Consider the following 13845-nt stretch of genomic DNA (forward strand, 5'->3'; position numbering starts at 1 on the left):
ATGCCATACAGACCTAAAGAAGACAATGAAAAATAAATAGTAAGTAGGAGGTTTGAGAATGTCTCTTAGCCCAAGGACTGGGGACAGAAGATCAGACCCTGGATACAATTCAATTGTCCCATTTGTCATTCATTTGGGGCATATTTGTTGCAGACCTGTTATGTCCAAGATCTCCTTCAGACTGAAGAAGATGTAATGGTTTTTTGAGTGTCAAGGTCAGCTCTCATGGAACTTTCGCTAACTCTTCTTTAGAAACCGAATGAGAAGATTTTCCAAAGCAGACTTGACCTTTTAGGGCCGTGAAGGTGTCCCCTTTTCTCCTCTTTACAAAAGACCCTGATCTAGAGGTAGCCAGAGCTACCTCTAGACTAAATCTATGGCTGGATTTAGGCATGCTCTCTGAGCTCACATGCAAGGCAAGTGCTCCTGCCGTGCTCCCAGTCTCGGCACACAGTTCATGCGAGGCAAGTGCTCCCGCCGTGCTCCCAGTCCCGGCACACAGTTCATGTGAGGCAAGTGCTCCTGCCGTGCTCCCAGTCCCGGCACACAGTTCATGTGAGGCAAGTGCTCCTGCCATGCTCCCAGTCTCGGCACACAGTTCATGCGAGGCAAGTGCTCCCGCCGTGCTCCCAGTCTTAGCACACAGTTCTTCAAGGCACTCATTCTTTGCTGGTTTCTGCAAGTCTCGCTTCCTCAAGTCATCCTGGATCCTGCTTACTCTTGGATTGCCTTTGATGAGCACCCTCCGGTCTAACCCAGTTACCTAAGAGGCCACGTGTGCTTAGAATCCTAGCTCTTTACACCTTTCGAAGCACGATCCACAGATGTCTGATAAGATCTGAGATGCTTTAGAGCGGAATGATATTGTTGATGCTAAGACATATATTTTTTTTTTTGTCTTTTCTAATCTTATTGGCATTTACCCTGTGATGGTGTAAAGGCAAGTGTAACTAAAGCCACTTGCACTTTTGTCATTCAGAGCAATGGTAACCAGCTTTACCAGGTGGTGTTCCCCTCCGCAGGGCCATGCGCCTGCCTGCTTGCATTTCCTTCTGCGCACCATGAGGGCATCTTTTTAGTATCCTGAATAACAGAATGGAAAGGGTAGGCCAAGCCTGTGGCTGAGAACTGAGAACATTTTTCTCAGGAAATTTGCATATTTCTTTGAATTAAAAGCTGAATTATCCATTTGGGGGGGCATTATTTTTTACAAATCATGGTTATCTATATTTGCATATTTTGTATGTATTTTCTAGAAAAAGAGGAAATGAAGTATGCCACTCAGGAAAAACAATTGAAAATATTTGCTCTTTCAAAGGAAAGATAAGATTCTGAGACAGTCTCGTAAGCTGTTGTATGTTTGACTACTTTCCCGCCAGGAACAACTTATCCTCGATGACATCAGCGGGAGTCATTGTCTTGCTCTTATACAAGGAAATGTATTAGTATTTATATCATTGATAAAGCATGTAATGAATGAATACTTCCCAAATAGCCAGGATTCCGAAAATCACACATGAAAAGAATTCCCATCCAAGATGTGAGCATGCTGCTGTCCTTTTCTCTTTCTTTATTATGACCCCGAGGCTCACACTGGAGCCCAGGCTGCCCAGGTACTTACTGTGTGACCGAGATCACCTGGAGCTTATGGAGGTTCTCTCGTCTCGACCTCGCAAGTCCTGGGAGTCTAGATGTGAGCCCCTGTGTCCAGATGGGCCAGCGGCTTTTAATTCAGCAGGATATAAAGAAAGCTCACTGCGGCAGGATCAGATTCCACACTGCGGCTTCAGAAACTGTGATTTATCGAGTTTAATTTGGCATCAAAGAATAGTACAAAAAATTATCTTATCTTTTCCCTGAGACCCAAGGGGAGGGATTTGGTGGTGACATCCTGTTTAGGGCTGAGAACTCAAAGGTCCTTTGTGTATATATTATAGTTTCCTGTTTGGTATTTTTATGGATTCCTGAATGTACAAACAATTTGGGTTTTGTGCCTTTTCTTGGGCTCCATTCCTTCTGCTTGTTTGTTTTGTCCTATTCCAATGTGTTATTTTATTATTTTATTTTCAACCCTAAGAAGTCTGTTACCTAATGAGAGACAGAAAAGAAGCGGATCTTTATGGGAGAGCAGGTGGAGAGGAACTAGGAGGAGGGTGTGAGAGCTGAAATCAGGATATACTATGTAAAAAAAAAATCTATTTTCAAAAAGAGAAAAAAATTAGGAATTCAGCCTATGAATCTGGAGAACATGTGATGTTCAGTCCACAGAAGTACTTCTCTCTAAACATGAGCTGTGTGTGTCCGCATGGCATCTAGGCAGAAGAGTAATCATGGAAAAATATAATCCTCATCCCCAAATGGCGTTGCTGAAGCTTACCTTGTTTTTAATATTAATTCCATAATCATGTTAATTGCCAATATAAAAACCACAGAACAATAAAATTCAGTGTGCAAATAAGTTTTTTAAAATATCCCATTTACAGCAATATGCCTGCCTGAGGCTTGATTTTCTTCGTATGCTTCAACCAACACAAACAGCATATAACAGATGCATGCAGAAGCATGTAAAACCATCAACCTGTCTTCTACTAAGCTCAGAGATGGACGAAATTTACAGAAATGAAAAGTAATGCCACTATTCCTCCTAAGTAATCTCTGTTTTAGAAAACCTGCCTTACTGGTGTGCATAAAATGAATGTTACTGTTATTTTTAAACAAATGAATAAAATTTAAATTTCTCATTTTTATTTCTAACATTACAAATGCCACTGGCTACAACCTATGGACCAGAGTATCTTTGAAGTTCTCTATCATCTTCAGGAGAGCTGATGGCTCCTAAGAAAATTAGATATGGATGTATGGCCACGCTTCCCATTGAAGAGCTCAGTCTTCCTGATACAATGAAATCCCCCTCGTCCCTGCTCTGGCCATGGCACTGTGCTTTGTCCCCGCCTTCTCAGTGTGCCCAGGGACTGGGGACTGACATCATCTCAGCTTTGTGATGAGGTTACTGCTCCTCTTTTTATCCCAGTTCTCTACTTTAGAAAATGTTCCGCACGTCCCTTCTCAACCCCCTGAGTTGAGACTTCCATTTCTGCAGTGGTTCTCTTCTTATGCGTGTGCCTGCTTCTGCTCCGATCACTCCTTCAGGTCGCCCAGCTTCTCCACTAGCTCTCGGAATGATTGAAAGAGCATAAGTTTCTGTATCTCATGCTAAAAACGAGTTAAACATTTTCAATGACGTGGAATCACGATTGATTTTACTTGAGTATTGCAAAGACGTTCAATCCTGTTGACCGAGACAGCTTAGGGTTCTGTGCCTTTTTGAGTGAGAGTTTTGGCCATTAAGATTGCATGTACTTTTAGATTTTTACCTTTATTCTGCATCAGCTATGCATAGTATTATAAAGATGTGTGTTTGCCTACCACTTCCAACTTTCTGTAAAATAAACAAGGGTTATTAGAATTGTATAAAATTAAGAAGACCAAGAAAAGGACTGAGACCCTTTTACTAATTTGCAAAAGTTTCAGTGAAATCTTTTTCCTGTATTTTGACCACACAAAAAACATTTGGGCAAACACACACAGCATCCACACATGTGAACCATCATACACGCATATATACCATATATATATATACACATGTATCTATATACATGAACAATCTCACACACATACATGTACCATACACGCATGCACTTCCATCCACATATGCAAGCAATCATGCACATATACACGTGTTCATACACATGAATAATCATCTACATATACATGATGTACACATACGTGTGAGTAAAAGACATTGGGGGTTTGCCTACAGGTTTTTCAGAAAACCATTTTTTAATTTTTAAAATTTGTTTATGTTTTTGATAATTTTATATAGGAGTATTGTATTTATATCATTTCCCTCCCTCCAACTTCTACCTCCACCCAAATTCATGGGCACTCTTTCTTTATTACTAACACACACACACACACACACACACACACACACACACACACACAGTCCATTTCAGGTTCCCCATATAAATATATATGTATTTAGGGCTGACAACTCGGGGCTCATCCCTGGGGACAACTGATTCTCCCTCTCCACAGTCATGGATTGCCTGTAGCTCTTCACCTACCCATGGGGCCATGTGAGATACTCATCCCCATTGGCACGTTAGCAACAACATGGCTGCTCAGATAACTGATTTCTTCTTAACAAGTCACAGAGACTGGGGCAGCATGCAGAGGGTCTGTACAGGTCTGAGCCAGCTGGGTCCCAAGGCCCCATCCTAACCCAGCTGTCTCCAGTTGCTAACTGCCCACCAAGGAGAAATTCATTTTTGCCCCTGCAGTCTCACTGAATGTGCAAATCACACTGAAGGGCAGCAGTGATGGCCAACGCACAACAACTCGGTGGTATTTTGGGGCATTTTCCATTTCATAATATTTTGTTTGGCTCTTTTTTAAAACTTATAGGTCTTAGCCGGGCAATGGTGGCACAAGCCTTTAATCCCAGCACTTGGGAGGCAGAGGCAGAGGCAGGTGGATTTCTGTGAGTTCGAGACCAGCCTGGTCTACAGAGCTAGTTCCAGGACAGGCTCCAAAGCCACAGAGAAACCCTGTCTCGAAAAACCAAAAAAAAAACCAAAAAACAAAAAACAAAAAAAAAACAAAACAAAACAAAAAAACAAACCCAAAAAAAACCCAAAAACAAAACTTATAGGTCTTTTGCTTATATATCATAGTTTCCGATTTTGCCTTTATGGCATTTCTGTGTGTGCAAATGTGTGTCTCTGCACTCTGTTTCTTGTGCTTTTTCTTTGACGTTTCCTCTCCCCTGTTGGTTTATCTGTTTTGTCCTGTTGTTTGTTTTATTTTATTAGATGCCTGTTTGTTTTCTAATGAGAGAAATGGGTGTGGAGTTAGATAGATGGGGGTAGGGTGATAGGAGAAGACTTGGTGGGGGAGGAAAAACTTGTAATCAGAATATATTATACAGGAAAATCTATTTTCAATAAAAAAGAATAAAAACACCGAGTATGAAGAATTATTTAGTAATAGGTTGTGTGTCCAGATGACAAATACGAATTGAGGTTTGGAAAACCCAAATAGTGAGGTTCTGCTTCTGCTTCCTCCTTATCAACTTCAGCTACATAGGCATTTTATTAAGTTAACTTTTATTTAGTCATGCTCCCCCACCTTATCCCCCACTGTATTTGACTCCACCAAGCATGTTAGGCATGTCCTCTACCACTGAGTTACGTATCCGGGGCACACAAACATTTCCCCCCTTAATATGTAGTTTTAAATGAGCTCTTTAAAATGCACCTTTTCCCCATTTTGTATAAATATTTATATAAAAAGAATATGCTTATATAATTTCATAATTTAATGCAATGAAAGCCTATTCAGCACAGGCTCTGGTCTGTCTGAACGAGCTAAGGGGTTTGCATTCTCAAGGGAAAACGAGAGGCAAAGAATACCATTCCATGTTTGTAGCTGCGGGTTTTCTAACAGTGTGGCAGTGGCTTCGTCACGCTGCATAGCTGCTGCATTGCTGCGTGGTCTCTGCCTGGGGAATCAGGATGCAGATTCTCAAACACACAGCCCCCTGGATTAAGCCCCTCTATCTTGTCACAGTTATTGTTCTAGGAAGATGTCCAACATTGCTACCCGGAATGTGTTTGACTTTTATGGCGACTTGCTTTTGAGGGTAAGGACCATCAGTCAACCTTCCCAAAGGAAAAGTTTCTTATTCGATAAATATCACGTAGAATTCTTGACAGGTCTGGAACGGTGGAGTTTAGGAAGGGCCTCCAGAAGCAACCTCTGGATGTGGAGGAACTGGCTGCCCAAGGGATCAGCTTAATAAGAAAAGTGAGGAGCCAGGACGCTTCTGGGATTTCGGCTGGATCCTGGGTTAGTATGGAGCCATGGAACTGAGGAGCCAGAGACCTATCATCCAGCAGATTGAAACCAGCCAAACAGGGGCCTCCCAAATGGACACCTCTTTTCTTAACTCAGGTCCAAATGCAAGTTTCAGCCCAGTGTGGAGGCAGGAAGATCAGGAGTTCAAGGCCAGCCTGGGCTACAAGAGACCCTGTTTCATAAAAAATAAGCACATATATAAATAAAAAGTTTCTTACCGGTGTACCTGCTGTGCTGGTGCTTTCTGGTGCTTGGGAAAATGACTTTTTCTCAGGAGCAAGGCCAACACCCTTGCTGGGCTTCTACTCTGTTGATTTTACACCATTTTATTGATTTATTTTTATCATGCATTCTAGGCATTTTCTCAAGTACCTTCTCCATATTATTTGATTGAGTTTCTCCTATGCTATCCAGGATGCGTGTTGCTTCTTACACTGAAGGTTTTACTTGGTTGGTTTTTCACTCTGTTCTAGTCTGCTCTTTGGTATCCTTTTCATCTCATATACCATATTTTGATCATATTCTTTCCCCTTCCCCAACTCTTGCCAGATCCAACTCCATGTTATCTTTCTCATAAAAAAGAAAAAAAAATAAAGGAAAGAAAGCAACACCAAAACTAAAACAAACAAACATAAAAGGTCAAATCAAAACCATCTTAAAGAGAAAACTAAAGATTAGTTTTTCAGAAAATCGTGACGGCCAGAAAACTATGACCATTCTTAACCGTTTGTTTGTGTTTGAGAAGTGTCTCATTCCCAGGAATCCTTCTGCCTCAGACTCCAGAGTGCTGGGATTAGAGGTGTGCAGTGCCAGGCCCGGGCTTTCCATGGTTCTTGAGGGCTTAACAGTACATGGAGGCCAGTGAAGCAGTCACGCAGTTGGTTGGGAATGTAGCAAGTGCGCACTGAAGGAATGCTGATGACTCCATGCTTGGTGCATTGGCTTGCTCAGACACCGTTAAAAGCTCCGCTTGACAGGCGTAAGCCAGTGATGGACTGCACATTTCCCAAGCCACACAGGCTGGGATGACAGACAGCTCTGTTGTGTTGGGGACTCATTTCTCTCCCAAGAATCAATTTGTCATCTTGTTCTGCAAGCCCATAAAGCTGCTCAAAACTCTGACTTTTTATTGTTGGTAAAGGGCACCTCTAGCTAAGATTGGGTCGTGAAGGGTACAGAATACAGAATCCATCCCAACACTCTGAGGCATGGACACAGGCCTAGAGACTCAGTTGACAGTGCCTGTTGTTGGAACATAACAAAAGTGCAGGCCATGGGACAGGCTGACAAGAATTAGAACTATCTAGACCAAAGAGCAGAGCCATCGCCAAACCAAAGCACAGCAGGCCCAGAGGGAGGCCACACACCCTTACTCTTGTCCCCACGCTCTTTGAACTCATACGAGTGCTGTCTGTTGACCAGCTCCAACCACCATGACCCAGCCTTTGGGTCTCCAGAGACCTCTGCACAAGGGAACTGGGGAATGAGCCTGGAAGGGTAGCCTGAGGGTAAGAAGCATGTCAGTGGGTCCTAGTTACATCAGATGCTAGCCTCCAGCATCTGCTCACTAACGAGCTAACGAGACTCCTCTGCTATTATACTTATATTCTAGAGCCCCTTCTAGGTCTGTATTGGTGGCGGAATGTGGTGTAGGTCTTATATAGCATGGCTGCTATTTCTATTTTTTATTATTTCTAATTTTCATCATTTTAATTATCATCATTTTGTCTTTTTGCTAAACTTTGTCCTTAATTCTATGTCCTGACTAGTTTTTTGTTTGTCTGTTTAGTGGTGGGCTTTTGCTTTGAGACAGGGTCTGTCTAAGTAGCCCTACCTAGCTGACCTGGAACAATCTATGTAGAACCAAATTCCTGAAGGGCATTGGCTGCCATGCCTGGCTGAATAGTTCCTCTTAATCAAGGGTTCCTTACTCTTTAATATCCTAGTCATGTGATCTCCTTGGGTCCTGGGGTGGTTTTCAGCATATTTCATCTGTCTTAATTGCCATCTCCAACATTTGCTTCCTGAAATCGGAGCTCCAAGCTCCTGTGGTCACTCTCTGCCTTGAAATAAATACCCAGCATCTTTTCTGGTTCTTCCTCATTCTTTATTTTTTTCATGGTTTCTTCATGATGGTTTGACTTGCTTGTTTCCTATTTCCTTACAATATTATGCATTAAATGGTGTGGTTACGATAAGTCATAAATTGTGTGTGTGTGTGTGTGTGTGTGTGTGTGTGTGTGTGTGTGTGTTTGGGAGAGGTGAGATGTGTTTAAGACAGATTTACAGGTTAGCAGGAGAAGTAAAAGTCAGGGTTGGATTCATAACTTGCAGGCCATAATTTTCTTCTCTCTTGGAGAAGATGGCCTAGTTTCTACCTGTTATATGATTCCAACTATTACCTAATTTTTTATTTTTTTCTCTCCGCTCAGATTCGAAGTCAGAGCAAAGCGTCAGACTCTGGCCTGTGTGAGGGGGATGAAGTGGTGTCCATCAATGGCAACCCTTGTGCAGACCTTACCTACCCTGAAGTCATCAAACTTATGGAGAGCATAACGGACTCTCTCCACTTGCTTATCAAAAGGTAAAGCAAATTTGTTGCTTGAAGCTGTGTGGGAATGATTATAGGGTCTATAAACATATGTACTGTCAGTTATGAGGGAGTTCATGGTTCTACATAGAAAGTCGGGGCAGGCCAGGCGATGGTGGCACTTGCCTTTAATCCCAGCACTTGGGAGGCAGAGGCAAGCAGATGGCGGATCTCTGTGAGTTTGAGGCCGGAATTGTCTACAGAGTGAGTTCCAGGACAGGCTCCAAAGCTACAGAGAAAACCTGTCTTGAAAAGCCAAAGAGAGAGAGAGAGAGAGAGAGAGAGAGAGAGAGAGAGAGAGAGAGAAAGACAGAAAGAAAGAAAGAAAGACAGAAAGAAAGAAAGAAAGAAAGAAAGAAAGAAAGAAAGAAAGGAAGGAAGGAAGGAAGGAAGACAGGAAGAAAGAAAAGAAAGCCAGGACAGTTAAACAGATCAAACAGATCACCACAGTGTTTGAAAATGAGTAATTCCATTTAATGGGGCTTTCTGGCTAGTTGAGAATTAACTGCAAATACTTATTGCAAATACTTATGTCAAGTCAAGGACTTTGTTGAAAATCTTAGGTATTTTAGACCACCTTTTTAGAAAGACTGGTGTATTAACCATAACAACAACACCATTTCCAAGGTGAAGAGTTTCTATAAGGTCAGGATTATAATTCTTAGATTTGAAGATGAATTGGAAATAATTGTGCATTGAACTGTTGACCAATATAATATTATTATACAAAGATGCTGCCTTGTGGTGTGAGACAAAAAGCTTAAAGGCAGGTTTTCACTTCTCTGGACTCCCAATACGACCATATTTGGGAATGGCAAATTAGGCTAGATGAAGATTCAGAGCTATCAAAGTAGTATTTACAGTGTAGAAGAAACACCCCCACAACCACCCTGTGTTATCTAAGTCCATGTGTGTGCCATGTACGTATGAGTGCATGTGTGTTGCATATATAAACATTCACTCAGCAAGCTCTTAAGATCCCACTTACTTACAATGTTGCCTTTTGCTTTTAAAAGTAACCAGTGAAAAAACAAACAAACAACTAAGAGTAACTATTTAAAAACCAACCAACAAAACAAACAAAAACAACAGCAAAAAAAAAAACAGAAACAAAACAAACAATGTATCAGGAATATTGCCAAGGGAGAATTGTTTCTGTATTAGGCACCATTCTGATGAAGTCTGCTAAAGGTCTGAAGACTTCCAAGCTCCCCGGAGCAAAGAATCCACATACAAATAGGGAATCAACCTTTTCTGCTTTATTCCCCTTCGGTGTTTACTGTCCTTACTGACTTAATAAGGCCAGTTTCTCTGGAACACATTAGTCTGGGACATGTTCTGCTGGTTCCCATTTCCATTACGATGCTATCGCATGAAAAAATATTTGGTTCAACGCTCAAACCTAGGCACCTACCTCGTTTTAGAGATAAATGGATTTGTTCTCCGCTGCTCCGAATGGCTAGCTCATGTTTTGTTTTGTTTTTCTCTTAAGTATCTTGAATTTCTATGATGCAGTTAATTGGGCTGGAGAGTTGGAACAATGCTTAATAACACTTGTTGTCCTTACACAGGACATGGATTAATTCTTAGTACCCACATGGTGGCTCAAAACTGTAGCTCTAGTCCCAGGGGATTAGAGGCCCTCTTCTGACCTTCAAGGGCACTGGGCATAAATGTGGTACACATATATACATGCAGGCAAAAAACACTCACAGGCACATAAAATAGTCAAATAAATCAGTCAGCATTTTAAAGATTCAAATGAAATTTTCATTTTATGAGACCCAAAGCAACAGCACTGTGGACATCTGGACATGTTCCTGAAGCTAAACAGTCCTCAGTCATATCACTGACAGTCAGAGGACCCAAGTGTGACCTTATTAACCTGAAATTTCTGGCTAACACTATTTAAAAACAAAACAAAAACCAGCCTTTTAATACTGAATTTTTATTACCTTAGATGTTATTAAAATCATAAAAAATTAAAAGCAAATGAGTCTCTAATTGTACAAATGGTGAGATTGAGTACCTGTGTGTATGTATCTCCCTCGTATAGCTTTATGATTTTTATTCATGTGTATACATTTACTTCAGCTCCCAAGAAACAGTAGCACTGGGCTGTTTGTCTGAATCCCAATCTCTAAGGCTGGAATGAGTTGAAATTGCTTTCTTTTCAGATGCATAATTGATGAAGTGACTTCAGCTGCCTTCATCCCAAATTCTGCTAGATTAAACCTCTCTGACTTCTGGCACTCCCAAACTCAGTTGCATAGAGCTATTCATCATTTCCTGTATGAGAATGAACTACCTGGATCTGGTAGCTCATGCTTATATTCTCATCTCTCAGGAGGCTGAGACAGGAGGATAGTCATGACTTGAAGCCTAGGCTATGAAGTGAATTCCAGGCCTGTATGGTCTACAGTGTAAAGACCCTGTTGCAAAAAGTGAAAAGAAGACTATCCTAATCTGCTAACAAAATGTTTCAAAAAGTATAATTTTTGTTGGCTTTTGTTTTGTCCTGTTTGTTGTTGGTTTTGGTTTTTCAAGACAGGGTTTTTTTTCTGTGTAGTCCTGGCTATCCTGAAAAGTGCTCTGTAAACCAGGTTGGCCTCAAACTCAGAGATCCACCTGACTCTGCTGGCCAAGGGCTGGGATTAAAGGCATGCTGCCACCACCTGGCTTACTTTTATGTTATTTTGTTTTGTTTTTATAATTTTTAAATAGTATACCATTATAAAGTCTTTCAGATGGCTTGTATAGAGAAAGCCATATTTGGTTTGACTTTTGTTGGGTTCTTCTAAATGTAGTCAACATCACAGTTAGAGGAAAACATTTTGTCCATTGGTCTGAAATTCCATATCCACATAATTCTAAAGTAACTTCCTTTGAGGAGAAGAGAAGAAGGAGCTCCTCCTTGTGTGACTGATCCCTGCAGCAGTCAGGATGCACTCCCAGGAAGCAAGAAGGGGGAGAGGGCTACTGCCGCCTGAAAACGTTACAAGTAAGAAGTGAGGGAGACTTCTATAGCTGTCCCGAGAACGACATTTCTATTACAAATGGGTTGAGAGCTCGGAGACTTAGCAAGAAATAAATGCAAATATGCAAAACTGCCTACAAGTGGCTGGGTTTTCATCAGAGGAGACTGGAATAGCTCTGCTCTCCTTAGGAGCTAAGGAAGCAGTCTGAGGGCAGGGATTCTGTAAGGAAAATGCTGCAAGTGACAACTGCAAAGAGAAGGGACAACATTTCAGATTATAAGTACCACATGACTTAGCAATTTGTTGCAGCATGGACAGGATTACTCTTTGCATAGCAGTTTTGGCTGGGGCCTACTATGCTCACCAGAGCTAAGAAATGGACTTCTATTTCATCCTGTTAAGCGTATACCATGTCTAAAATGTATTCATAGTTTAAGGTTGAGCTGATGTTCTGGATGTGTCTGTGTGACTTGGTGATATCTAGGTCAAAACTTACTCCATGGGACACTGAAGTTCCTGGTCATCTACAGCAAACATAGTTTGTTGAGAAAACCCAAACAATTTCAAATGAGGGGCACACACATAGCTCTACCCTGTCTGTGCTTTTACAAATAAAGGCTGAATTAAAGATGGGTTTGGGTTGCAAGTTTTTTTGCAAGCATTTTTATTGCAAAAGACAATTTTATCTTGATTATCTTTAGTCAACCATGTAGAGGAGCCATCAAATTCTATTTTCTAATACGCTGGAGTTATGGGGGAATTTTTGTTGAACCATGCATGAGACATCATTGGTGTTGGGAAATTCTTTGACAGGTGGAACACAAGCTGATATAACTATTTGGAATTTATTTATTTTTTGTATGCAGACCATGCAGTGGTACAAGTGAGACTTTGGACTCTGAAACAGAAAACACAAACCATCAGCATCTTACACATGAGGGACCCATGGAAAGTACCACCTTGCAGATTCTTCCAGCCACAAACACCCAGTGCAAAGACTTCTTTCTCGCTTCAGTCCCAAGTAAAGTTCCCCTAACCGAGGACCAAGGAAATGATTGGGGTTATGCAGAATGTACAACGGGAGAAAAAATTCCCCACATGCTTGGCTCCCAAGAAGAACACTTGGTAGAGGAGGTCATCTTAAGGGAAAAGGCAGAAGAAGGGCAGCCGGGCCGTGTGGTTGAGCTCCAACTGTCCCTCTCAAAGGAAAGAAATCAGTATGCTAGTGGCCCTATGGTGACTCTCCAGGGAAACGAGAACTCCAAGTCTCCTGACCTAGACTGGAGCTCACAACAGGAGAGGACCGTCCACATCAATTCGGTCGCTGATCCTGAGGAGGAAGCAGACTCTTCTCTCCTGCCCAGCACAACAAGCCAGACCTCCAGCGGCCAGCAGCTGAGCCTGATCCAAGGGAGAGAAGCAGGAGGCCCAGGGCTGCCCCAGGTGGAAGTGATTCTGGACTGCTCTGACAGGCAGAAGGCGGAAGAGTGCAGGCTGCAGGCAGGAAAGGGGTGTGTGGCTTCTGGGGTGGAAGGAGGGCGGTCAGAAGCACCTCCTTCTCTGGTCTCCTTTGCCGTCTCACCAGAAGGCACCGAGCAGGGGGAAGATCAACGCCCGGGAAAGGATCACAGCAGACCACACAAACACAGGGCGCGACATGCTCGTAAGTCCTGCCGTGGGTGGGGGCCGCTGTCTGGGGAGCTGGGCTTTTAAAATATTTTGCTAGTTGAACTGCATGAATTTTTTTTAAAAAAGATTTTTTTCTTAGACCTTTTTACCATCTTTAATGCTTCAATTAATGCATAAAATATCAAATCTGAATAGTGTGGAAAATGCCAGTTTCGGAATTGGAAGCAGTAAATTTGAACTTCATATTAGACCGAAATGTTTTTCATAAACATTTATTTTTATTCCCAAAGATGCAGGAACTGTTAAAGAAATATACAACATGCCTCTTTTATCTGCTGAAGAGTGTTATGACATTTCATGTTTAAAATATTCTTAAGGGTATTGGAAGTTAAGTGGACTCAGTTTAAATGACAAAAACAGTTCTGTCTTCTTCTGAAGTACCTTTAACGCAGGTTCCACTCTGATATTAAAAGCAGAGCTTCATTTTGGGGGAAAAGAAAAAGAAGTATTCTGCGGCTTGATGATGCTTGCAGAAGTGTTTGATGGACAGGGGCATGTGTGATGCCCAGCGGTTAGGTTACATGATCCTTGCTGTGGAGTAAGCTTCACTAGGTGGCGGTGCGCGTCACCTTCCAGGCTCGGTCTCCAGAACCATGGGCAGACAGCTCAGGGCTCCCCCACAGAAAATGTGGCTTAATGCAAGGCCTCTGCCGGATTTTGTTTTATCTG

At 42.0% G+C, this 13845-nt stretch overlaps 1 protein-coding gene across 1 annotated transcript in view; it reads left to right on the plus strand.

Moving 5' to 3' along the window:
- Positions 1 to 13845, plus strand: part of Synpo2 (synaptopodin 2) — a 142464-nt gene that overhangs the window by 91478 nt on the left and 37141 nt on the right. Inside the window, exons 2-3 of the mRNA XM_075981460.1 lie at positions 8352 to 8503; positions 12354 to 13150. Of these exons, the coding sequence (XP_075837575.1) occupies positions 8352 to 8503; positions 12354 to 13150 (949 nt within the window). The remainder of the gene's footprint in view (positions 1 to 8351; positions 8504 to 12353; positions 13151 to 13845) is intronic.

This window comes from Microtus pennsylvanicus, chromosome 7 (genome assembly GCF_037038515.1).
Source record: "Microtus pennsylvanicus isolate mMicPen1 chromosome 7, mMicPen1.hap1, whole genome shotgun sequence".
In the NCBI taxonomy this organism is placed as follows: Eukaryota; Metazoa; Chordata; class Mammalia; order Rodentia; family Cricetidae; genus Microtus; species Microtus pennsylvanicus.